At 34.4% G+C, this 27,135-nt stretch overlaps 1 protein-coding gene across 2 annotated transcripts in view; it reads right to left on the bottom strand.

Annotated features, from left to right (window-relative positions):
* Positions 1-27,135, bottom strand: part of USP34 (ubiquitin specific peptidase 34) — a 124,871-nt gene that overhangs the window by 51,343 nt on the left and 46,393 nt on the right. The window contains exons 9-34 of one of the 2 annotated variants that reach the window (XM_030446954.1): positions 22,310-22,391; positions 22,132-22,224; positions 20,258-20,383; positions 19,724-19,853; positions 19,130-19,165; positions 18,601-18,731; positions 17,410-18,026; positions 16,756-16,970; positions 15,001-15,116; positions 14,788-14,915; positions 13,584-13,673; positions 12,656-12,751; positions 11,507-11,589; positions 9,850-10,004; positions 8,878-8,991; positions 7,677-7,776; positions 7,375-7,534; positions 6,832-6,958; positions 6,588-6,735; positions 4,972-5,072; positions 3,309-3,518; positions 2,571-2,696; positions 1,723-1,845; positions 1,521-1,604; positions 1,114-1,200; positions 391-591 (exon numbers count right to left, since the gene is read on the bottom strand). In XM_030446954.1, the coding sequence (XP_030302814.1) occupies positions 391-591; positions 1,114-1,200; positions 1,521-1,604; positions 1,723-1,845; positions 2,571-2,696; positions 3,309-3,518; positions 4,972-5,072; positions 6,588-6,735; positions 6,832-6,958; positions 7,375-7,534; positions 7,677-7,776; positions 8,878-8,991; positions 9,850-10,004; positions 11,507-11,589; positions 12,656-12,751; positions 13,584-13,673; positions 14,788-14,915; positions 15,001-15,116; positions 16,756-16,970; positions 17,410-18,026; positions 18,601-18,731; positions 19,130-19,165; positions 19,724-19,853; positions 20,258-20,383; positions 22,132-22,224; positions 22,310-22,391 (3,679 nt within the window). The remainder of the gene's footprint in view (positions 1-390; positions 592-1,113; positions 1,201-1,520; positions 1,605-1,722; positions 1,846-2,570; positions 2,697-3,308; positions 3,519-4,971; positions 5,073-6,587; positions 6,736-6,831; positions 6,959-7,374; positions 7,535-7,676; positions 7,777-8,877; positions 8,992-9,849; positions 10,005-11,506; positions 11,590-12,655; positions 12,752-13,583; positions 13,674-14,787; positions 14,916-15,000; positions 15,117-16,755; positions 16,971-17,409; positions 18,027-18,600; positions 18,732-19,129; positions 19,166-19,723; positions 19,854-20,257; positions 20,384-22,131; positions 22,225-22,309; positions 22,392-27,135) is intronic. The other variant, XM_030446955.1, reaches the window with a different exon arrangement.

The raw sequence follows: 27,135 nt of genomic DNA, 5'->3' as shown, positions 1-27,135 counted from the left end.
GTTTTGGGTAAGTTTACCATATACACAGTCAGCTATCCTTCCCTCAGTTAGAATGGATGGAAGGACAGACAGGCAGATGGATATCTTATCCTAACTTGGTTATTTGAGTATTTTATAAAGAAATCTAAAATGGATCAGCAAGGATGGGGACAGCCCATATGACATGTTACTATTAAAAAAAAAAAAAGCAACAGATGATTTCTGTGCTCACCTAAAACCTTTTGATTCTTTAAAGCAATTAAAATACGTTCAAAGAGGAGAACATTTAGCATACAGATTAATAATAGTGGCTTTTTCACTATATTATTTTATTACCAAAACAAAGGCTTCACACAACAAAGGAATAATTTTTCTAAAATTCACAAAATGGACAAACTGTTTATCTCTTACCTCTGTTAAACGAGGTATATGAAGGCCCTTGACATGGTCACTTGCAGTCTTCCTTGATTTGCCTGGCCACGTTCTTTTTCTGTGACTTTCAGCCACACCAGACCAGGCAAACACATCATGGTAAGCTAAATCCAGATCTGAAGGGTCAACTGCAAACTGGCAGATCAGCTTCAGCAAGCAAGCAAGACAGTCTAGCTGCCACTGTGACAAGAAGAAAATGAAATTGTGCTTTTTCAGGGATTCATCTTACAAAGAATTCCATGCTTGTTAGGGAATTTGAAATTAAAAGCTTAAGTAATTTTGTTTATATACTGAACAGAGAGAATGACAATGTTTCTAATATTGATATTAATTTTAAATACATCAAAATCACTTAAAAATACATGACTTCTAAAAAACCCAAAACCTTTCTTCTTGTTAGCATTTCAGTAACCATCATCAGTTTTATATACAGACATGTACATAATTATTCATTTACTTCTTATTATGTACATATGACTCAGAGCTTCAGATATATAATATTTTTAAAACAAAATGCCATAGAAGTGAAAATAAGAGAAAATTAACTCTAATTTAAAAAGTTAACTCTGATGGTTTCCAATACAGAATTAATTTTTTTCACTTACTACAAAGACAGTACTTACAACAAAGGCTGAAAGTAACAGAAGTCTTTACAAATGAGAGGTATGTGATTCTGGAGGAAAAGGGTGAAAAAACACCTACCACTGTCCATGATTCCTGTTCTTTAGGCTCTAAGATTCCAGAGTTGAAAATTTCTAGTAACTGTTGGAGGCCCCCAGCAGCAACAAACTGTAAGTATAGTACGGAATCAATGTGAGAAAAAGCAAACACTAATATATCACTAATGTTAGATATTACATGTAAGTTGTATAAATAAATTTTTTTTAAATCTGATAAAACTACACAGGTGGGTATTTAATGAAAAACAAAAGAAAGAGTAGTATAGAACTATGACAAATTTACAGGCCTGATAACTGAAAAATTTTAAAATTGTATACCTAAACCTGAGATAAAAAAAACCCTAAAACAGATAACATTTTAATGCCCCTTCATTTTCTTTTTTTTAAAAAATTGTATTAGGTATCATAGACTACTGTAGGAAATCCAACCTTGCAGCTCCATGTGTTTTTACTATTTTCTATTTGATCTTCACTTGAATCATCCGAGTCCGGGTAAAGATCGCTATAACTTCCCTAGAGAAAAGAACAATTCACTGTAACAAACTGAAGAATAAAAATACTATAAAATAACTCATCAATATATACACTGATTCAGAAAGAAAAACTTATTCTGTACAAGAATCTTTACTACCGTAGATTCACGTCTTATTCTCCTGTTGGGCTTTCCCAAAGCTTCAATAATTTCAAGGGCGTACAGGAGTTTATGGGCACTTTTTATTCGCAGAAGATCCTTCCAGCTAAAGCCATCATTACCCTTAAAAAACAAAAAATAAAGAAAACAGTTAACACAGTTACATGTAATGCAGGTTTATCTAAAACAAAATACAAGGAAAGGATTTTTGAAGTGACATGGACAATTCTAAGTGTATTTTTATATAGAATTTACCATTTGAATAATGTGAATTCAGCAATGAAATCTGAGGAGACATTATTATAAGCTAAGGTACAGACATATTTAGAGCAGAAGAAGCCAAATATCCTCTAAGTTATATCTTTCATCAAAATGTTCATGCATGTGTCCATAAAGTACCATAATAACTAGAAACTGTTAAACTGTAATTTCAGTAACTTTAGGAGAGGCAAAATTTTCATCTATAGGGTAAGAAAACAACTATGTAAGTACCGAAAGGTGTTCTGAAATTATAGAAAAGAGAACAAAAGGATGGCTAGCACAACACTCACTATGTTAAAGCAAGGCTGCAGATGAAGAAACTAAAATTGTGACAGTCAGTACTTACTATCCACTTAATTTGGTATAAAAAATTTTGAAAAAGAAATCATAAAAACAAACTTAGGAAACTGACATCTCTGTTGGTTTAATTTTATAATAATTATTAGGTTTATTTGGTTTACTTGCGTCTCAGAATACTTTACATACTTAACACTTACCATTCCTATTTGAGGAAAAAAATCAACTAAAGCACTAGACAATAAAACATCCATGTCAGTAAACATGTAAAACAGGGATTCTTTGTTTACCTGCTCATCTGAAATATTCTGGAATGCCTGCAACATATTAGGGCACGTTGGCAGAAGCATTAACAATTCCCAAACACGTCTGGATAAGTTTTCTGCATGGAGATGGAGTTCTTCACATCTTGCACTCTGGCAAACCACAAAACAACCACTCTTACTGTGAAATTATTTGTGAAAATAACCTTCCTAGGATTTTAAAGTCCAAAAGTGTACTTATTGTTAATTAAGGAGAATTTATCTACCATAAATCCATAAACAGAACATGACATCTGAAGTCTCACTGATTCTTCAAGAAACTAAGTTCCATTATCCTTACAGCATATCACATATTTTGTAATGTTTGAGTGTAAATAAAGTTAAAAACAGCCTACTGACTTGAACACACTAGTAACAGCTTAATTTCCTATGAGATAATGATGGCATATAAGACACAAAACTTGAGTTCTTGCAATAAAACCTTTCTTCAAGCTAATTTCCAATATTTCACCAAATCTATTTAAATAATCAATATTGTCTCTCAATAATTGCTTCATAACTTCTGCTATATTTAGACCACTAAAAACACAAAGCTATGTTGTAAAAAAAAAATTGGAAAAATAATGGTAATGATTCTACTATGTGTACAATATGAATATACAGACAACAAACCTTATCTAGCAACTATAAAGAGTACAGAAGAAATGTCAGATCAATTAAATATGACGTAAATGTAATTAGTCTAATAAAATTTATTTAAATTACCTCACTATCCTCCATAGTCACTTCTCCAGAAGGAGGCTTAAAAGAGGCAAGCATCTCTAACAAATCAAAAAGGGTGGTAAGATGAGGTTCTTGCAGGAGTAATAGCATTGGAATGTTGTCCTTCTGAGGAGGAGGTAGGCAGGATGCTGGAAGCTGGACACCTTCACCCTTACGCTCTCTCCTTGGTGCACCCAGGGATACAAACACCATCTAGAAACATAGAGATACAGCAAGGAGAAGAGAGACAATTTAAAAAAATTCATATGCTGAAGCCATGGAACGTTTTCAACAAGGTCAGAATTAAGGACTTAAAGATATATCAGTATCTTTGTTGTAGCGTCTTTCCTGAGCAGCATTTTGAGCAACTGTCATAATTAAAGCCAGGTTGGTGCAGTTACACATACTGTTTGCTGTTGTTACAGTGATAGTTTTGTTTTCTTGTTCCTTATCCCTTATTTTGCTATTCAGGCTGGAAAAACGCTAGTACGAGTCTGACTTCTCAGTACAGCAAAGAAATGCCACAAAAGGTAATCCAGAGGGAAAAGAAGATCAGTCAGTTCAAAGGACTAGAAGAATGCTAAACGAGGGTGTAGCAACACAAATAGCAGTGTAATTGAAAAAGCCGACATTTGTTATACTGGTATAACCACGTTGCAGGAAGTCATTCTCAGATGAACTGTGTCTGCTGACTCGTTACCACCTTAGACTGATCACACTCAGCCCATTCCAAGTGAATGCTACCGCTCTTAGGAGCTCTGCAAACATTTATCTGACTGCAAATTCTATAAAATCTGATTATTGTTTCTGTAATATGCTGATAAAAATATTTTTAAAACTCACTTTGCTTTTAGATTAGCCCAGTTCATTTAGCAAACAGAACTAATGAACAATCAAAGATGTCCAAGGGATCATCTGATTTGGAACTGCAGAGTCAAGACAGACTAACTTTTACAATTGTTATCAGACAGGAAGGGCACATGTAAGCATATTAGCCAGCAATAACTTTTCTAAAAGGATGTCAGCAGATCCCCAAAGGTGTACCGTGTGAGTTCAGTTTTTCCTTTAGATAGAAAGGATGTATGTGATGATGTGTTGGCAAGTTTCATTATAGTCCCACCTCCCTAAAACAATCCTGGTATCACCCACACTTATAGTTCAGGCTTTTGATACCATTGACTTCAGCAAAGTTATGAGCAGACCACTCTAACAGGGACTCAGATTTGAAATAAAAAATTATAGGTGGATGTTAAAAAATAGCTGAGATTCAACCTCTAAATGGAGAAAGCTAGCCACTGCTACCATGGAATTAGTACTCATTCAACAATTCTGACAAAATGTGGATATTTAATGCTTTTTTCACTGGTCCCTTGTTTTCATTGATGAATAATAATAAAAAAAAGATTTATTTTATTCCTTGAGTTTTCACATCTGTTAACATAACTACAATTAGGCTTTTAAAAATATTCATTAAAGCCTGACAACAAGAAGGACTGACAGCATTAGTCTGAGCTCACAGAAGGCACATACTGGATAGCATGAAACAACTTGTTTCAGAGAACTGTAGAGTGTTCCTAAAAAAAGTGCACCACTACATGTACCACAAGACAAATGCAACATATTAATCAATATTTTCCAGTGACTGTTATCTATATGCTGGTAATACCTGCATATCTTTAAAACCCAATTCATGAAGTGTTTTTTCATCATAATCGGTTGTCAGTTCATGCCCAGATGAAATCATTCTCACAGGTCCCATAAGGCCACCTAGGAAAAAAAACTTATTTCAGTAAATTTCTGGAAAGTTTCATTTTCTAATGAAAGTGTTAAGACTTATTTTCAATAGAACACCATTCAGTAGCAATGACGATGAGGCAAAAACTTGATGCAATTTCCTTGAGAAATGTGCTCATTAGTTTAAACTAAATTTACGTGCATGCATTCCAAAATAACTTCTTCATTAACAATTCACCCAATCTTATAGAAAAAATATTCACAATACATTTAAAAAAATGTCTGCCTTATTTTTTAGCATATTATGCTATACCAGAGAAGAAGAATGGAAAATGATTGCAATCATCAACAAAACCCTTTGTTTCACACACCTGTCATTAATTCAGTAAAGATAAAGAAGTGACAATTAATCTTACTTAAATGTAACTTGGAACTGAAGGTGTCATATACTTGAGAAAGGAAAAACTGAGAACACCTTTCAAAGAATTCTCAACATTGAACAAAAAAATGTGAGCAATCAAAAGTTTAATTTCACTTGGTGCAGGCAATCAAGCAGTAACCAAGAATCACAGTACATAATGACTTCATAGCTCAGTCATACAGTCCTAACCACCCATTCCAGTGTGCACAAAGATATTTGTCAAAGATTGAGATTTGCATCCATCAGCCAATACAGGTATCGATCACAAGACAAAGTACTTAGAGATATTAATACAGGTGTTAAACCTAGCAAGGACACTGGGTTCATGAATAAATAAATTTAGGTTCTTCAGTCTCCGATAGGCATGGTATGTTCAAAATTAGTGTAATAAACACAGAACAAAAAACCAGAAAATCCATTAAAAATGTACAAAATTATGGATAACTGCACAGGCACAGGCATTCCACAAGACAAAAGACATTTTGTCTGAATTTCCTGAATCATGTGTTTCTAAAATCCCAGCTAAAAAAAAAAAAAAAAAAAAAAGAATTCTGCTACATTGCTACACTCCATGGAAAGCAAGTTAGCTTCTTCATGAAAACATCTTCTGATGAGTGGCTGGAAAAGGATTTCAGAAAGAATGTAATTAAGTTGTATACATTTCAGTCTGATTTACTGAAAAGTGTGTCTCATTAAAAGTTTTTTTCTAAAAACTGTTAAACTAGCATGAATTATGACTTTGAATTCTGAGTGAATGGTAGAGCTAGAAATATATAAATTTCACAAAATACAGAATAAAGTTTTATGTAGTTGAATCTGCAAGTTCCAGAAAATACTATAACCAAAACAACAATAGGAAGAAAATTAACATGGGGAAGTCTTGCAGCTTGGCTCAATTTAAGAACTCTTGCCAGGCCTACACTGGTTTTGCTTTTTTGAATAAATGGTAGTGCTTAAGAAAACATGCTACTAATTAAATCCAGGGTGATGCTAACTGTAACTATAGCTAGAAGAAAATCAATCATAATGCTTTCTAATTTAGCATATCTGGGGAAGAAAAAGCCAACCATTACCTTGTCAGCTCTAAATGGATGAATGCTTGGGTAAGGGCAAAAAATACAGCTTACCTGGGAACTCTCCTTTGCGGCTGCTTTGGCCAAATTCCTGAAGCTGTGCTTGCTGATTTATCTGCTCCTTCTGCAAATTTTCGTACCAATGGGTGACTTCTGCCCGTAGATCAGCCACCTGATCACTTGGATACATTTCTATAGTCATCTGAAATAAAACATGTATTTTATTTTTCAAGGTGCACAATGGACTTAACAAAATTTAACAATGTAGGACGTACTTGTAAAAGAGCTTTTAACTTACCTTGTCAGGAAGTCCAGCTGGCTGACATACAATTCTTAGTGGTAGGGACTGTTTGTCACTCAGGGCTTTCAAGTGACTGCTGATACCAGTACCTTCAATCTGCCACTGCCTCAGATGATATGCAAACCTTAAGAAGCAGGTAAATACATTGAAATAAATATTTATGTAAAAACCTATTAAAACAAATGTTTGATAGACTATGAGAAGACAGAACGTGCACAGTCATTCATGTTTTTTTTCAAAATTAAAAGGAAGTTATTGATACCAACATACTGTTTCTCAAACAAAACTAACTTTGAAAAAGTTTCCTTGGTGAGGGTTGTGAAACATGAACCACACCCACACTTCTTTATACAAGAAGAGTGAACTCTCATAACTGTTTAAATGTTATATATTACCCTTCAAATTTATCCACATCTGTCCATAATTTAAACAAAGAAAAGCAAATAAACTATTACTTAAATTAACAATAACTCATTTATCATTACAACAAAAGGAATGTAAATAAATTCAACATCCAAATATACTCATGGAGTTATTTACCTTCTCCTAAAAGCTTCTAGGTGTGTCTTCAGCATTAAGAGTCCTCTTTCAATAATGGTCAGACTTGAATGAGAATCTTGCTCAAGGTTACTAGAAGCTATCATCAGACTCTCCATACACTTGCTAATAAATTCTTGTTCTTTTTCAAGACCAGTTTTACCTGTAGCATCAGTTAAAGTACATCACATAAGCACAACTTTGAGATCTTGTATTTCAGTATCAAGAATAAAGAAAGAGGGTAACATTAGACGTTCTTTACAACTTATAAAATGCAAAACAAAAATAAAAATGACAATTCATACCATTGATGTAGTAAGAATTAATATACTGGATAGCAGCTCGACTGACGTCACCCGACTGTGCTCTTAAAGCAATGCCCCAGAACTGGTCCATCCCACACAACTGTTTTGACAAAAGAAAAAAAAAACAAACCACACAAACAAACATTGCACCATCATTTCACTGGGAGTGATACTTTTCTGATCTGAGATATTTTATTTTTATTTACCTCTTGATTAAATTACTAGAAATATCTGGTTTTCCTCTGCTTGGGCCCTCATCACAGTATACCTCAATTACTACAAAATCCTAACTTCAACAGAAAAATTTTCATGCTTCGAAGCATGAGGAGAACTGGTCAAAATTCTAAATAGTGAAATTTCATTTCTGAAACAGGAATACTTTTAAATGAAGTTATTAGTGATTTATTATTTATTGCAAGAATAAAACTTTTCCTTAAAGAACTGACTCAAATCAATTCACAGAAAAATATTCTACGTATAATTATATTTCCAAGATAGTTTCTCTCTAAAAAATAATATGGAAGAAAAGCTTCTAAAGCACATCATATATACCTGAGACATATTTTACAACAGATTTCTAGTCAGAACTAAATATGCCTACTAAAATGTCATATGATTCTTCCTATTTATAAAAGTAAATGTTACAAATCCATCTTTACGCACAGTGGCCACAACAGTGAATACAATTCAGTTATGCTAAGGACATTATAAACTGCACAAAGATGCAGGCAACAGGTATCACCTTCTTAGTGATTTCCTGTCTGTACCTCTTGAGACAAAAGCCACACATGATCCAAGTCATGTGGAAAGGTCAGCATCACTGGCCTCTTTTATTTCCATCTCACTGTCCCACCTTTGGAACTTTTAAGTCCTGATCTTCCAGGGCTCTCCTCAAGGAAGAGCTCTCCTCAGTAATCTCTGTAAACCCCACCACTATGGGCTCTGGCATTGCTATCTCGAAACAGTAAACAATATGAAAGCCAGTAAGTTCTCAAGAGATATGCATTACAGAATAGAGACATATTATAGAAAAGTAGATAGTATAGAAGTATAGAAAGATATATATATATATATATCTAAGTGTATATAAAGTATGGAAGTATACATAAAAGTATAGAAGAGATACACATTACAGAAAAGTAATTTAACTTTCCTCTTCCCTCAGAAAAAAGAAAAACATGATCATGGAATCTAGGTTTACCTCAGAGTTTGAGCCACCATCATATGCACTAGTAGCCAATCGAGCCAAATTACACAAGTGCTGGAAGAGGTTTAGACCGGTCATACTAATGGTTTCAGGTTTCAGTTGTGGCATCTAAAAAAAAGGAATGCACTTTAGAATGGAAAAAAAACAAATTAAGTGATCAAACAGAGAGCATTTACAGGGTATTTCTTTTACTAGAACAGAAAACTGTCATTGTTACTTCAAATCATATTCAAATGTAGTAGATCAATTAAAATTTATTATTGCAAAAGACCACTATCTTAATTTTACACATAATACAAAACATCAACTACAACTGGCTTTAAAAAACCCAACTCTCTAACACTGATTTGGACTGTAAGAGTGTAGGGGGAACAAAAATTACTAGTGTAACATCAGCTGCTTAATTTATCAACAGCTGTAAAATTGTTACCATACATGACATGTCCATTCAAAAATTCATGTGCAACCTTGAAAAAGAACTAGACTATGTTAATTACTGCACTATGCATCAATTTTGTAATGTTGTTTTGCTAAATGGATGGGGTCCCCTGCAAAAAACAATTGCTGCATGTTCATATTTTCAGTGCATGGACTGCTGAGATTTACACACTCTCCCAAAAAGAATAAAACTCATTTTCTCATTCAGGTAAGCCCCATGTCATAAAGGTACATATAGTTCTGGGTGGCTTTGTTCAAAGTGAACTGAACTGCTACACAGCTTCAGATACAACACAAAGCTATTTGCAAAGAAACACTCAAGTGAATACTACCGTGTAAAGAAGTAATGTCAGTCCCTTCACTTCTTTCCTCCAAGCAGAAAAAAACCATTGGGTGACAAGCAAGGACCTCCCAGACTACTGAAGGCATGTTTTTCATAGAAATTATTTTAACTATGTTAAATAGTGCTGATATGGAAAGAAATACTTTTACCAGAATCGTAAGGTTGCCATTAACTTGCTTACATACCTTTTCCAAAAAAAGGTGCTTGTAAGTCTCCATACCCATAGCATGCTGATCTTTACTTCGCACTTGATTTAAGAACCAGTGTAGTGCATCATCGTAGCATTCAGAATCTTCTACTAAGCAGTGCCACAATATGTCCACTTGTTCTAAACTCAACCCTAAGATTAAGGAAGTATTATTAACAACTCCTTTATAACATCAAATATATAGCAATATTCCACAAAACTCAAGAATATATATGGAAAAACCAGAATAGTTTTTGTCAGGGTAGGAAGCTTTTTTAAACGATAAAAGGAAAATGCACTACCTACAAATTGGAATTACTCACTTTTGCCCTCTTTGAACTGGCATCAGCTACAAGTTTTCATAATTAGTGCTGTTACTTGTTCCTAAACCAGTAAGTAGTGTAGTGAAATGAGGCAACCAGATGCCACTAATTGCCAGGGAGTGGCATGAGCTTGTGTCAAGCCCACCTGTGCCTGATTAGGGTGGGCCCCCACTGCGCATGAGCAGGATTAGGGGGCCAAGAAAAGGTAAGGCTCAAACTCACAAGCTCAGCTCATGCCCACTACCTGGCAATTAGTGGCACCTGGTTGCCTCATTTCACTACAAAGTAGCATGGGCTGACCTGAGATCTCACTCTGAACAGCAAGCTGTTTCTTAGTGCATAAGTAATTATTGACCAGAACCTAGAGTCCAGCTTTGAGCTGGGTATTGAGACTGTGGCTGAAAATAGTATCTCTGTAACTATTTAATTGCTTCTCAATTCAAGCGAGCTGTAGGTTTACCTTATTTTATTAGCCAACACATAAACAGTTGTGATCCCAACAAATTTCTTTTAAAAAAAACTGTGGCTATCCTATCAACAACAGCAGTTACAGTGTTAGAGGGACCAGCAATGCATTGTGTGTCAACTTTGACTATCTATAACGAGGCTACCCAAATGCCTCCTCCTTTCAGTGATTTTAAATAAATGACCTCTATATACAATCAACTAAAAGTCTGTGCAGAGCTGATGCTGAGACAACAATGAAGGTTAGTTATTTCTTTAAGAGGGCTTAAGAAGAGAGCAGCCAAAAAATTTAAGGAAGGGAAAGCCACTAAGGGTTCTTAGGAACAGAGAAAATAATGTTCAACTTTGAATTCCATCAGCCACATCAACAGATTTCTATTTTTAGCCTTTTAGAGTAAAGGGTAGAGTATCTGTAAAGCTGAACTAACACACTGAATAGTAGTTTTTCTAAAAGTTTAAACTAATTTCTTATAGTATTAAAATGTAAATAATTATTCCTTTTTGGTATCACAACTTACTTTCAGTTCAGTTCACTCCAGTAAAGACCTCTAGGAACATTATGGGTATGAACCAAGAGCCACAAATACAGAACATATTATCTTCGTTTCATTAATTACTAGTCCCAATATTTAGTAAAACCGAAGAACAGAAAACAGGAATTTGTTTTCAAAGTACTGCAATGGAATGTGAACTCCAGTGTTGGTTCTGTGGTTTTATTGAAAAAGTCCTCCTCCTTCTAAAACAGCACCAGAGATTATTTATATCTGTATGTTTAAAATACTATATTTGTTTAAGCTAACACTGATTAAAAACTGTATGAGCCTGACTATGACAGGCTTCTCTAACAAAGTAACCTGAAGTACTTACTGAAATGATCTGGTGATCCTAGAGTTGAAAACACACATGTCAGGAATTGGAGACGAACCTGAACTTCTGCACTGTGGCTGTATCTAAGATTGAAATTTGTACAGAAACCAAATTTTATTTCATTGTTCAGTGTCATAGCTTTTTCCCCACTCATACATGTGCCTCAAAAGCATATATAACTTTTTCTTATAACTTGTTTCTGATCTTCTAGTTCAGTATATCATCTAGACTTCAGAGATACTCATTATTATGTATACACAAAACATACATGTTACAGAACCACACCAAAGAAATGGAAGGACACATCAGACATTATTAGATAAGGTAATTTTAAATACGTTTTTGAGGAGGTGCAAGTGGGTTTTTTGGAGCATACAGTCCAACTCAAGTGCATAATTTTGTTGTTACCATCTTGCAGGACATGACCTTAATTTTTTTGCTAACTTGTAAAATGCTGATATTTCTACTCTGACTTTCTGATTCCATACATACTCCTAGTAAAAATATTTTCAAAACTTATATAAAAGTATTAATTTTATTTCTGCTTATAAGATAGAAACTTACTGGTCACAGGAGCAGAACAACATGTCATTTTGCCTAAATTTAAATCATTTGATTCCTCTTTCAAACAGTTTTTTAAATTTCACACTACAGCAATGTTAATTATAAAAGCGTACGAAGAAGTAAAAATTTAGCCCATAAATAGCAACATTTTTCAATTGTGAATGCCCATATTTACATATTGACTTCGAAACCTGTCAGAACATGAACAGTCTATTTCTCTGGGATTGGGAAAAAACAAACAAACAAAACTATTGCAAAGATAAACGATAACAGAATTTAAAATTAAAATACTTAAATAGTTTTATGATATGAAACACTTCAAATTGATTTGAATATATAAAATATTTGTCATTTATTTCTAAAAAAAATATTCATCATAATGTCTAACAAAGATGACATGAGAATTGTATTCTGTTATTGTGGGTTTTTTACAGGAAAATGAAGCTTAATGTTATCGATTTACTGATCTTTGTCTCCCTAAGTATGTAATATCCCTACACAAAGTATATACTTATGAAATGCACCAGAGCAGAAAAGAAACTTTAAAAATATAAATTAAACACTCAAAGTGAGCTGTGTACTTACAATGCATGTTTATGTCGTCCTTCCCTGACTGCCTGAATGTAGTGTACCAAATTATCAAAGAAAAGTTTCATCATATTAAGTTCCTTTTCTGCCCACCTGTGTCAATTTAAAGGGCAGAAAGTGTTAAATGTTTGCTAAAAAAGATCAGAAAAGCTACAGAAATTAGACAGCTATTAAAGGAAAATTGTATACACATAAAACCGAAGTTAACATTCGGTTTTCCATCTACCATGAATTCAGGGATGTTTTTCAGTACAGTACTCTCTTCTTCCTCGTCATTCATAACACTCCACAATGACATTTTTAGGCACAGGACTGAAAGAACACTCCCTTTTGAGACCATAAAAACTGTTCCTAAAGGCCCTAATTCAGAAAAAGTCTAAGCCAAAACTCAGAACTGGACATATATTTAAAAGCCACGTCAAAAAGGCCAAGAAAAATTGCTGCTAATCACTATAATCTTTCATAAAAGTTCCAGTACTCAGTTCTCTATAGTTAGACCAGTTGGTTATACAGATTGTTCTAGTAAGAAGTGCTACAGTATAAATCCTCACGTTTCAAAGGTTTAGAAACTCATTTTTGAGAAGCATTTGATAAACAATCATAACAGAATGGCATAATATCAAGTTAATATAACCTTTTACAATATCCTTTTAACGGATGCCTAGTGCTGTCTACAAGTCCTTCAGGATTTAATAGGTAAGAATGATAAAAAGAAACCAAACACAAGTTTTCACCTCAGTTCTGACAGCAGTATATATTATGAAGAAATCTAGGCCTGAGTGATTAAACATCTGAACCAGACAGCAGACAGATGATAACCTTTGGTCATTAATTTGGAGCACATTAGAGAACCAAGCCTTGCAGCACTACCCTAAATGTCATCACTTCTGTCTGTGTGGTCTGTTGTGGACAAAGGACTACTTACATTGTTATCCAATGTGTATCATAACTGCTCCCAAATTGTTGAAATGTACCAAATAGCTTTGGAAGAAGTCGAAGGGAAACTACTACTGATCTAAAGAAGAAAGAGAGAAATTATGACAATATGTGATTTGTTACAAAATTAAAATAGTCAATTTTAAAATTACTTTGAGAAGCTCATATTCAGTGAGCAAACAGGTTAACTGAAAGCACTGGAAATATCCCCGTGGAGTATACCATCATGTCAGTCAATTAGTTTTCTGAATCTGAACTACACATACTTCAGATTCTTTACAAGTAGTAGCTTGGAATCAGAGCTGCTGGAAAAGTATAAAAATAAAAATGTGTATCTTTTTCTTACTAAAACTTATTAAAAGAAAAATTCTTATTTTTGAGCTTTATAACACATCTCTTCTGAAATTTCAACAAAATGTGTGTTTTTTCTACAGATGATGGATATAAATCTGCCTCAGACTCACTCAGACACAAAGAGTTGTGTATTGTTAGGCACCTTCTGTGACAATTCATGTAACAACATTTATATCAGTAAGTATCATCACATTTCCTTTACTAATTAATATCTGAGTATAATTGTGACTAATCTCACAAATACTTTGGAAAAAAGGTAACAATATAACACTGCAGGTGATGTCCAGCAGTTGATAGGTTGTATCACCAAAATAAACTCAATTTTTGCAAATCTTAAACCAGTACAATCTCAGCCTTAGCTGGTATTAAGACAAGTTAACTGAGGTCAAGATACTGGTTGAATTTTCAGCTGCTTTTTCACAGAACGTATACCCCACAATAGACTTGGTGGAAGAGAATGTGTCTGTCCTTCAGCCATCTGCACGTGGAATCTAAATCTTCAGTTCAAAATGCTTACACTAAGGCACCCAGCCTTGCACCCAGCTGGCTAAGATGTGGACTCTTTTACCAACTGTCAGGAAGGCAGTAACCTCTGGCAGAATGGAGAACAGACAAATGCAACAAGATGAGAAATTCAGGATGCTGACAGAATAGAAAAATGGAACATCAAACACATCTGTAACACCTTGAAAATTTTTTTATACTTTTGCTTTTGTCTTCCTGTAAAGTTAAATACCTTTATAGTCAACATATATACATAATAATATATATATAATAAATACCTATATGGTCAACTTGTATGTTGCAAAAATAGAAAAATGTAAAAATAGATAAGTTACCTGTTGTTTGCTAAATTTTCTAAGCAGCCTTCAATAAATCTCATTCGAATCTGTCTGTCAGTGAACCAGCATACTAAAGAACAGAGCAGCTTCTCTGCTTCATTTATTAACCCTTCAGAGAGATGAATCTACAGCAAGTAGAAAAAAAAAAGTCATTGAAGAGTATATATTTATTTTCTTTGAAAAAATATTATTTTCAGGTATTCAACTTACTGCATCTTCATCCTGGACCAGATCCCACAAAAGGGTATTTCCTTTCTTACAGACATTATCCAAATTAATGTCAGTCACCGCATTGCTATTATATTGATGTTTATGAACTGCTGGTCCTGAACAAAATATAAAGACCATTATTGAATACATAATAGGAACTGTCTAATCTGAACATAATTCCCTAAGTGCATGAACATCACCGTGTTTTATTTGTAAAGGTGGCTATTTTGAAGTGCATGAAACAACATTGTAATTGCAGCCTTCTTCCACACATGGGCTCTTAAAAGAAGACAAAACATTATGACCATACAAGAATTTAACAGGACAGTTAAGCCAGTATTTACACTAGTTTTGGCTAATGGAAAGGGGCAATAAAAACACTACTTAGGAACTGCAGGTGGAGATGTAATTGCTTTTTAATTTAATTAGATCTAATTCATAGCATAATTAGAGTATTTCTCAAGCATTTCTGTAGAGCTGCAGTCCAAAGAGAGGTAACTGAAACTATCATGGCTGGAAAGCATGAAGGAAGCACATTTCCATGAATCCCCCTCATACTGCATAATATCCTGCATCTAACTAAAACACAAGAAAAACAAGCACCATTTTTTATATGTGACAATTTATTAAAGTGCACAATTGTAGAAACTCATGTTTTCCTATACAATGATGGACATTTCCCTCCTTCCAAGTGGACACAGCTGGCACCATTAATTTATCTACTATTTAATACTAAATTCATGTAACAGCAAAGTCAATTAAGAAATTCAGATTGTGTGCAGAATACACTGTGATTATTTGCACATGCAAAAGCTAGGTGTAAAGAATAATCTGCACTGAACAATTAATGCTCAAACAGTAATTCCAATCTGCAGTAAGATGTGCAATATCTATGGAAAATATTGAAAAAAATACACTGATTTACAGCATGTTTTAATCTCAAGTTTTAGTAGGTTGCTCAACTCTGTAGTGTAGAAGAAAAAAACTTTCCAAATTTTCAATGTCAGTTTTAATTATAACAAATTATAATTCAGTTCCACAGAAAAAGAAATGTTAAACATAAAGAAAAAAGTCTTCTCCAACTTTATTTCAGGAAAAGACACAGATAATATCGGGTTTACTGACTGCTGGAATATAGTAAACTTGTTCTGCCAGACCAGTAAAGAAAATATCAAACCCTCACTAAACATACACTTTCATTCTATTTAAAATGAGGATAAAACAGAAAATAAAGTTACCATAATAGCATATGGAAACATGACAAAATTATTGAGAACTGTTTGAATAGCATCTTAACTTGCACCCTGAAGTAAATTAGAACTATCCTCTGTCCAGCTCATTATGGTTAATTCATTTAAGATGACAAATGTACAGAATCATAGTAAGATCCACCCACCAGAAGAAAAATCACATAAGGTTTCAGAGAGAAAGAAAATTTCACATTTCATACCACCTTTATTTTTACTTTTACAATCGCTTAGAAAAAAAATTGTTACACTCTTTAATGTCTTTATTAGTTTTAACCTGCAATAAAAGCTACAGTAGAAATGGGAGAGAAAAGTTTTTAAAAGATAAAAACAGCTACATTTGAAGTACAAAAATTCATCTCTTGGAGCAACAGTAGTCACCATGGTTTCTCAGGGCCAATACACGTCTATGGTTAAAATAATTTTATTGTTTTAATTTTTAGGACTAATTCAAAATAATATAAGAGCAACTGACATTTGTTTTCCATTTTCTTTTTACCACTCTTACCTTGACTAAGATGTTCATGATAAATAGAGGCAAGGTTAGGAAGGTGCTGCTGAAGATGAGACGTTAGCTCAGCATGTGAATTAATCTGTACAAGCTCTTCTTCACAGCCAGATTCTTCCCCATCAAAATCAGCCATGTTTTTCTCTGATTTTGCACTGACTTGGGAACTGCTGCAACTGACATCATCTGCACTTAGCATATCATCAACCATATGCCTGCAAAAGAACAGTATTACAATGGACAACAGCGAAGAGAAAGTTGTTTACAGCGAACTACAACTGAGTAGACATCTCCCTGAAGGTAGTCAGAATGAATCATCTGTCTGAATAACAGACCTTCATATGAAAAACAATTACAGATAAAATGGATCATGATGCATTGACTTCTTTAATGCTAACCAAATACAGTGTTTCCCAGAACAATTTCAACATTTTCTTAAATGCTGTCTTATTAATTCAATACAAAAACTTTACAAAAAAAATCAGTAAGAAACCAGATTACTGTGTAACTATCTGCAATAACCACCTTTTCTTTTAGACAAAATTATCCTGAATTATAGCAAAATGCTCCTACAAATTTCTGCCCAAACACAGTATCTTGCTACCACTTTGTTTCAGTTATGGAAGGAATCAGGAAAAATATCAAGCTACCTACCCATCATGGTGATGATGGTGGTGGTGGTGATGGTGGTGATGCTGTGGCCCAATGAATTGCCGACAGTTAAATAATTCATTTCCAATAGTTTCTCCAAGGAAGTCCCCTGTATGAGTTATACAAGAATCTTGAGAGCCTTGCGAAATGTGAGCAGTACTCATCTCCCCTGTTATATCATGCTCTGCATCTTCAGCATGAGAACAAGCACCCAGCATTCTAATTCGATTATCCACTGGTGTCACAGAGTCAGCATTAAAAACATGGTCCTTTCCTGCCCCATTATTTGCACCACTCCTCTCTGATGCCCCTTGTGAATCTCCCAGACAAATGCCTGTTTGCGATTCCAGCTTTCTGCTTCGTAGATCTGTGCTCCTACTGCTTTTCTGAGGATTATGGCTCCTATCCTCTTCCTCCTCATCTTCCTCTTCTTTGAGAGCTTCAATGTCTGCAATGTCTTCAGACTGCACCTCACTACCAGGGCTTCCAGCAGACTGGCTTGCGTGGCTGGAGTTGGCCTCATTACTGGATCCATCGCTGTGGCCACTGCTGCTACCAGGACCACTACTGCCATCCTCACCACTGTTGGCTGTCTCATCAGAGCTTCCTTGCATGGATTCCTGAAATTTTTTTTTTTTTTAAGATTGGTGGAAAAATTAAACACCACTAAAAACACATAATCAACATCAGCAGTCAAACACCATTCTTCACTTATGAGGGCACGTGTCAAATCTGCAAGTTTTCACCCACTCTTTCTCAAATGGTTGCTGACAACAAAACATCCTGAGCAAGACTTGGATGTAATGATGTCATTTTTGTATTATCTTAATTGTAGCAGGTGCACGTGCAGGCTTCACACATATACAGAGTGACACTGTGATAGAAACAATATGTCATGTATTCCCTTACTTAGAGAGTAATCTTACTGAAATCTTACTGAAATACAATTTATACGCAGGAATCAGTTTGTTTGAGTTATTTCTTGTAGGGCACTTGTTCATAGCAAGGTACCATATATTCTTTATAAGCTGCACAAAACATAAGAAAACACTGGTTATCCACTATCCCTCTGCAGCCAGGCATGTATGATATGTACTGTTCAGGTTTTGAAAGGAATACAGAGAAAAATTATTCCCATAACTGATGACAGACAACTCAGTAACAAAATTTACAGGCTAAGATATACACTCTTACCTCTGTATCTGAAAGTCGTTGTTGTACATGTTTTGTTCTGTTAATAAGCTGTTCCTCCATTTCAATATCACTGCCTCCACTCTGATGAGTGTCACTGTTGTCACTGCTTTGAGGGCTTGCTGCTGGTGACCCTAGTTTAAAACCACATTTCCCAGTTACTTCGTGGTGTATGTTAATGGAAATAAACAGCTTTACATAAAACTGCCTTAAATGTTGAACTCAACAGCATTCCCCTCTGCAAATAGCTGAATAAGGGACAGAAGTCAAACAATTGAGTATCTACTGAAAATTCTTTCTGGAACACTGAGCATTTTACCACAAAATTGTATTCTGATGTCTCTTCTTCTCGGTACATATCAAAGCTGTAAGAATTTCCTAGAATCAACACTAAATAGAATTTCATTTTACCTCTCATAAAACCAATTTCAACTTTGTACTAGTTTTTCCCCTATTCAGATCTGATAGCTGTAGAAAAAAACCGTAGCATCAAATGTATCACATCGTGGTGTACTTCTAAAACTATACTTACAAGGTGAAGGGGCTGCTCTTCTGAGCTCCTCTTCTTCTGAAGGAAAAAAGCAGGATGGAAAAATAAGTGACTAAAAATCTTTTTGTCAGCATATAGGCATCCATGAGTCATAAAAATCAGCAGTGAGAGAAGAAAGGGAAACCATAATAAAATGGCTTGGCAGCACCTTTAGAAACGACTGAAGGGAAACAGTCAAACTAAAAACAAATAAATCCAAAACAGAAATATAGCATGTAATATCAAAAAACTAGGTAAAAATTATATAGGATGTTATGTAGTTATTTATGTTACAGATGTTCAGCAAACAAGAAGAGTTAACTGATGAGTTACAGAGAATCCTCTGGGTTTTAAAAAAAAAATATATACATACTATATAGATGTACAAACAGAATTATTCTGAAATAGAAAGCTTTCCAAATGCACTCACAAAGTTTTCTTTCACAGTTATCCACAACTTCTATTTGAAAAATAAGCCAGTGTAACACTAAAAAAATTCTTCAAGGAAAAAATTCTACACATCCTTTTTGTCTGAAGTCAACAACAAGCAAATTATGAAAATGCAAGACTTATCAAGTCTATTAGAAAACCACATACCTTTTTTGTTTCCCATGGGCAAATTGGTACTCAGTAAAGATGCAAAAGAGCTTTGTTTTGATAGCTGAGCCTTAGCTGCTAGTGCATTATTCCACAGAGCTTTTATAAGCATTGATGCCAAATACAAGGTCTGTAAACAAAAGGAGGTAACAAAGCCATTAAGAAGCAGTAGGTTTGGTACACAACAAACTACGGTTAATCTTTCTATATACCAATATTACAATTCACCAAAACAAACTCATCAAAAGAACAGGCAAAATGTTGCATCCAACACTTTTCAATTTCAGACACAAAATTAAAATCTATCCGTAGTTATGCTGTCTTCAAAAATCTCTGAAAAAAGATTATATTTCAAAAGCCAGAAATGTCCCGGTTGAACACTGTAACCTTACTCATGTAATTTTCACTCCTACACATTATTGAATATTACTTTTGCATGCAGTCCTTTAGAATAACAAGGACAAATCCTTAATGCTTGTTTAATATGCTAACAATTCTTTTGCATTGCAGTGTATCTGTTCACCTTGTCTTTACCTGTTCAGTGTGGGCGCTTGGATGAAGAGTTGAGACTAGGTTTAGAAGATGTCTAAGCGGAACAGGGTCCAAGTTTTTGATCAAAGAGGGAAACAAGTCATGTATGTAACGACTGCAGTGCTTTAGCTACGAAGTACAAACAGAGAAGATAACAGGAACAACACAATAAACTTTTTTAAAATATTCAAATATGGATAAAATTGCTGTAAGTAACATCTTTGCTGAGATTCTCAAGAAGCACTTGTTCAACAATTCCAAGCTACACCAGACTTGATATTTTTACTGAATTTTTACATTGTTAAGCATGTAAAATTTAAGTAAAATAAAATGTAACTTTGCCTTCCTTGGTTCCAATTCTAAGACAGTTTGTTGAAAAGAAGAACTGAAAGCTTATTTTGTATTTTAACTTAACCATAACTTCTAAAAAATTAGCATGCATACTAAATTCTGCGAGAAAGAATATTTGCAATGATTATCCCACTAGCAATAGTACATATAACTAGAGAGAGCAAATATGCTAATATGAGACTGAGAGAACAGACTGTGTGGACCGTGTGAGGATTATTTAGAAATTTTTTCTTTCCAGTAATGGATATCAAAAAATACGACAATTCACACATTAAATTGACAGTGTTCCTAGCTGTCTCCTCTTAGGTTAAATGCTGCTTTTCATTGTCACTCAAAGGGTTTTCACCATATTTGTAAGGATGTTGATATTAAAAAAATAATGGTAACAGGAAGCTTCTAGAAAAAACATTCTTACTTTTGTTGACCATGTATCAACCTCAAAGGGTTTTTTTTAATTCTTTTATTTTATTTTGTCTTCATGGCATATAAAATATCCTTGTCAGCAATTTATACCATACAGGCCATCTTCCACAGGAATTAATTCCATTCAAACTGTAATGAAATTACGTGGGTTCTACACAAGGATGCATTTAAATATCCTGAGATACCTCCCTTCAAATCAGGGGAGATAACTTTTTGTCAGAAAGTTAGTTTAAAAAGTGGAAAATATATTCATTAAGGCCTGTTCTTCTAGTCTAAAGATGTCAGTTTAAACCTTTTACAAAATGAAAACTTTTTAAAGTATCAGTATGTCAAAAGGAAAATGTGAACTGTAAAATAATTACTGCATTGATAAAACAGCATAAAAGAAAAAATCCAGAGGTCTAACAATAGTGTGCGTTATTGTATGTGTGAAAACATCAAGGAAGAGAAAACTTCTCTTTAAAAGTGTGAGATAAGTCATTATTAATAACTATGACACAGCAAATGTTGGGGGTCCAATTAAAGTGAGCACTGCTATAACGAGCTTTTACTTGCACAGCATTTGCGTATTATGAAGACAATGGACTACACTTTCTGGAGGAAAAAAGGCCTATCAGAGTTCCTAGGTTTACCTGCAAAAAACAAAATGCCATTGCCTTCCATAGATTTTAACAGCAGCACCGTAGCATAACTGTAAAATCCACCACCACAATTTTCACCTGACTGTTCCCATCACAAGTAACAGAAATGAAAGTTACAATACATTGAAGACAAGACAATTTAGCAGAATAATAAAACTATTACATCTACCTTACAAACCTAATCCTCATTCTTAGTGAAAACTAAGAATTGTCTTTGCTTTACAACTTCTTTTTTTTTTCTTGTATTGAAGTAGCCTAGCCTAGCTGAATTCTTGCATGTAATGACAAAAGTCTTTATGGCACAAGCCTAACTTAAAATTTTGGTCAGCCAAAACAGACAGACAACAAAAACTAAGAAATTGAGCTTTAGACATATAAACCAAAATAAATTTGCAATTTTCTTTTTTTTTTTTTAATTACTCCTGCAATTATAAAAAATGTTACAAATATACAAATGTATACCTGTGCTGCAGCCCAAATACAGTCTATATGTTGGGTACTAAGTCTCCCTTCAGCTGCAAGAAAATTCAGAATCACTTGGCACTGTTTGATGATCTGCAAAGTGAGAACATATTGAGGAGTTTTACTAGAACAGTAAGTCACTCTTCATTGTTGATACTAATGATAGTTTTATACAAACCTCAATGTGTAAATTTGGTCCAAAAATGTGCTCAACTACATTGTTACTGATAAGCCAGTCTGCAAGCTCTTTTGCAATTGACCTAGGGATGAAAAAATGAGTGGGAACACTTGTAAAATTATCTTACAGTAGTATATACACAGCATGTCTTTCAGTTTTCAGTCTGTAATTGTAAGTAAGCATAAAAAACCTTTTTTCAACACAAAATGTACTCAACGGTCATTCATTCAGGTAGAAAAGAAATTATTTCTGTATTTTTAAATTTAGCTGGACAACTAATGCCAAATACCAATGCTTCCCATTCACCCTTTTCAATCATTAGCAAATGCAGAACTAGCAACTACCAATTTCACTAGTTAATAGAGCTCATTAGACCACCTGCAAACCACTTTCAAAGATCTCATCAGTAAGATTTTGATAAACACTGATATTTAACCCAAGGTTATAACAAAATTCCAGAACTACTAAGTTCTTAAGTGTAGCTAAAGGTGGGGAAAACCGCTTTAATATTTTTTGGGTTCTCTTTCATAAATAGAAACTCAGCCTATGTTTTACATTGTGATACTTACGCACATGTGCCATACAAATACTTCAAAAATTCTAATTTTGTTTCATTCATAACAATAGGGACCTTTGCCTACTGCCAATCCATAAGCAAATATTCAAACTGAACAGGACAAGGAAACTGCTTTTCCAAAAGAAAAGTTGAACTTCCAGAAAGGACTACCCTGTTTGGAAACTAGTACATAAGCTCCTTTTTATTCCTTCCTTTCAAGCAAATGTTTGTTTACCCAGATTTTGGCACCAGGACCAATTAAAGGACATCACATTATTTAAAGAATAGCCTGTAGTTTAAATGGCCCTGGAATAAAAGCACTGTTTCACAAGGAGAGGATGGGAAGGAGGGGGTGCTTTAGAGTACCTACAAGAAGAATTATCTATGTCACATTTATAGTTACTATTAAAATTCCAGGCTTGGCAATCTTTATCATCCAGAATAAGAAAACAAGATTCTTTATGTAAAGAAATATTGCCTTTGTGGGTTTCCCAAACAAGATTCACTTTAACAGGACAGGCTGTCAGTTCTTCAACTATTGTGAGTTGCCTGACCTCTATAGATGAACTCTGCATAATTCCTACTGCTCGACACACAGCATTTCTATGCTGTGCTATTCTAATTCCAAGATGTGGGAAAGCAATTATTCTTGTATTTTTCAAAAAAACATTCCCGTAACATTTAAAGAATAGCTGTCTTGCAAGGTACATCAATTTACAGGCATTTGTGGCTTATTATAGAATTAGTTTTCATATTGTGAAGTCAGTTTGACAGGCTATCTGCACAAAGAGGGACAAAAAAGATAAGCCAGGTCTGTTCTACAGAATCAAGAGCAACCTAACTTCCTACAGCCTTATTTCAAACAAAAAAAACAAAACAAAAACCCAACACCTACTCCCAACACCCTTGCCCCAAATCACACTTCAGAGCACTCACATTACAGATTGACTCAAGGCTTGCATTTCTGCTGAACAAAATTTGAATGAAGACCTTTTCACATGCAAGTTACAGTCTTGCAGATTTTACAGCTTAAGGGATTTACTATTCATTTGAAGATATGCTACCAGTCTCCTTTAGTAACAAACACAGCTCTAAAAATGCTCTTATCCACCTGCCTCCATGCTGCCAAGCACAAGTGACCATAGCAGCACAACCTATAATGCTCAAGAGACTATAGCTCTGTTAATTGCAATTGAGAGAGAGCTGGTAGGCTTGATATTTCAGATTAATCTTAAATCACAAGTGTCCAAACCACAATCTGAAAATTAAATGAAGCCTCCAAAACCACTCCTTGAACTTATGGTCTATTTATCCCCACCTCCTTAGGGCTTTATGTTGCTTCCCTTTGCTAGGGCTCCTGATACAATCCAAAACACAAGGAGAAAGCCTCATCGTTTGCATTTTGCAGGTACAAAAGGTAGATAGATTTGGTCACGAGTTAATACACACCCACTAGATGCAGAGGACATGAATGGATGCACTTCCAGTTATAAAATAAAATAATAATTAAAAAAAAAAATCATTGCTTATGGTACATAAAAGGCAAAAGTTTTAACACATGAGTAGCAAGTCAGTGGTGGTAATTTGTTCCAATATCACTTCTTACATCTGAAATTTTAGACCTGTAACTTTCAGAATGAATCTCAGATAGACAGGGCTAGACTCATTGGGCAATGTTAATACAAAAGAATATGAATAACAGTGTGCTCTCTATATCAAATACTTCTGCACAACATCCATTAGACATTGTATCCAGTCATATGTTCCATTTTAGCTACTCCAATGAACAAAAACTCTTTAGAGATTCCTTCACATTTGATTCACTGAGTATGGCAGTTCTCTATCTCTAGTCTGCAACATTTTTCTTCTGAGAAATAATGTATTATTCTTTTGAAGGAATGTCTTTTTTTAATACATGTATTCTCAGCAACAAAAAACTCTTAATCCTACTGTGAATTCAACTGTGATAAAATGACATCTCAGATTTCTGAAGGTAAACATTCATTTGATACGGATTTGTTGAGGATGACCAAAAACAAGAGGATCCTTGTGAAAGACAGAATGCAGCCTTTGTGTTTCCCACAGAGAACTGTTCTCCCAGAAAGTTCTGCTGAGGGCACATCAACCATTAAATATACTGTTTCTAAAATGACAATGTTACTACTAGCACAAAGTTTGTTCTTTGATATACTAATAAATTTTTGATAACAGATTCAAGGCTTCATCAAAGAAAGCTAATTTCAGTGTAAATGAAAATGAACTTATTTTCTGAACATTTCCATTTCAGGAAAGTTTTTTTTCATCTGGTGGTTTTCCAGCTCCTTGATAAGTTTCCTCATTTTCAAACAGAGTGAATGCCTTGCCTCACAGCCTGTGAATAAATTAACCTGTGATTTAAGTTCACATATTGATATTTATCCCATTTCTACCTTAAATATCAAAAGCCCTACAGTCTTCATCATAATTCACTGAGTTATGAGTTGCCCTACTAAGCAGGTCAACCTAGAATAACTTTTAATAAAAACATTTAAAGTGTAATTTTCAATATTTTAAAATACAGTTTAGTTTTTCTTTCTAGCTAGGTTAAAATTTCTTTTACATAGTTTGTATTTTTTGTAATTCAAAAGTATTTTTTCATAGATCATTATACAAAATATATGACTTACTACACAATATCACTACAATTCAGGCAACTTAGTAAGAACCCAATTTTCAGAAAAATATGCTTGAATTTTCTTTTAAAAAAAGTTTTTCAAAAGGTTATAGAAAATTTTTCCTCCTTCATACTGAAGGAAACAGTGAGAGCGAAAAACATGCATTATGACCAAAGCATAGATATGCTTTTTCCTCTAACACAAAAGTAACAGTATAAAAATAATTTTACAAATTAGGTATCTAAGTCATAAAGACCTTACTAGCAAGAATATTCACCTTGGCAACAACATGTATTACCTATTTTTCATGGATTTAGTAATTGGGATAGCAAGAAGAAGAGTCATGTAAAGAACACAATAGTCTCTACAAGTGTGTGTTCTGGGTGAGGGAGGAGGAAAAGAGAATGAAAAAGCAAAGGTAGCAGCTACTGTAGTTTGTCTCTAAATCTTTCTCACACTGGAAATCTACACAACACATTGGGCTACATGATTTCTAGCCTTATTCAATTTCCCCCTATACTTAAAATTTAATTTCACTCACAATTCATGTCTGTCAAAAATAACTTCTACTTCCAAAAATTGAAAATCAAGTGCTTTTGACATTAGTTTCCCCAGGCATTCCATGAGACTGCTGGGAAGAGTGGAAGCTATGCAGTGATGTTTGTGAACTGCAGTTACAAGAGGAGAGTACTTCAATTTTGCTCATTATTGTAAATTAAGCTATCTGGAAGGAAACCACAGTTTATGCATTTTCCTGGTAGGTCAAAGAATGCCTCCCTGGAAGAGGAGGGAGCTAAAGTCCTAGAAACATTTTAATCTAAGGCTGTGGTGCAATACATGGCAGCAACATGATGACCCAGATCCCGGAGCAAATCCCACAGCAAAATATGCCTCCCTCCCCCCTGAAGAAAACCTTATTCATCCAACTAGGCAATTCCCAACACAATTCACCACACATCTACAAAAACACACCAGCTCGGTGTGGATGAACTACAACAACGATTCAGTAACACCACTGAAAAATGTAATGTAAAAACTTGAAGAGAAAATGTAGAAATGCAACTATCAGCTTGCAAGGGATGAAGTCTAACATTTCTTAACAAAATTATTAAAATAGTCTCTACAACATAACAGTGGATGTGAAACACTGATTGCAACTATTTACAGTCAGAAGTGCAAAAAGGACAGAGTAGGTGGCTTCCCAACACACAAGCAAGCACACAGTGTTTATGAGCACACATTTTCCTAGTTGATATTCCAAAAACATCACTCAGACAATCTCAGATATTTCTTAGAATGATTTATGCCACTAGAAAGAAACACTGGTGAGCTCAGTGAAAAACTTACCTATTATTTTCAGAAAAAATCTAAAATGATCTCAGGAATGTGGAATAGAGAGAGGAAGTGGCATTTACATGATGCTGCCACAAATGCAGTAGGTGAGCTCATATGAAAATTGAGAAAGCAAGAGTTAACATGAGCTAAGAGAACAGTGGTGAAGGGAAAAAGCAACACAAAACTTCAGTTTAATATCTCTACAGAAAAAGAGAAGGAAAAGAAAGGAGAGGAAATAACCCAGATCTTTCTGTTCACAAGTGAAAAAAATACTGGGCACC

This window comes from Calypte anna, chromosome 3 (genome assembly GCF_003957555.1).
Source record: "Calypte anna isolate BGI_N300 chromosome 3, bCalAnn1_v1.p, whole genome shotgun sequence".
In the NCBI taxonomy this organism is placed as follows: Eukaryota; Metazoa; Chordata; class Aves; order Apodiformes; family Trochilidae; genus Calypte; species Calypte anna.
Note: the sequence above shows the minus strand (reverse complement) of the source record. Positions and strands in the feature narration are given on the sequence as shown.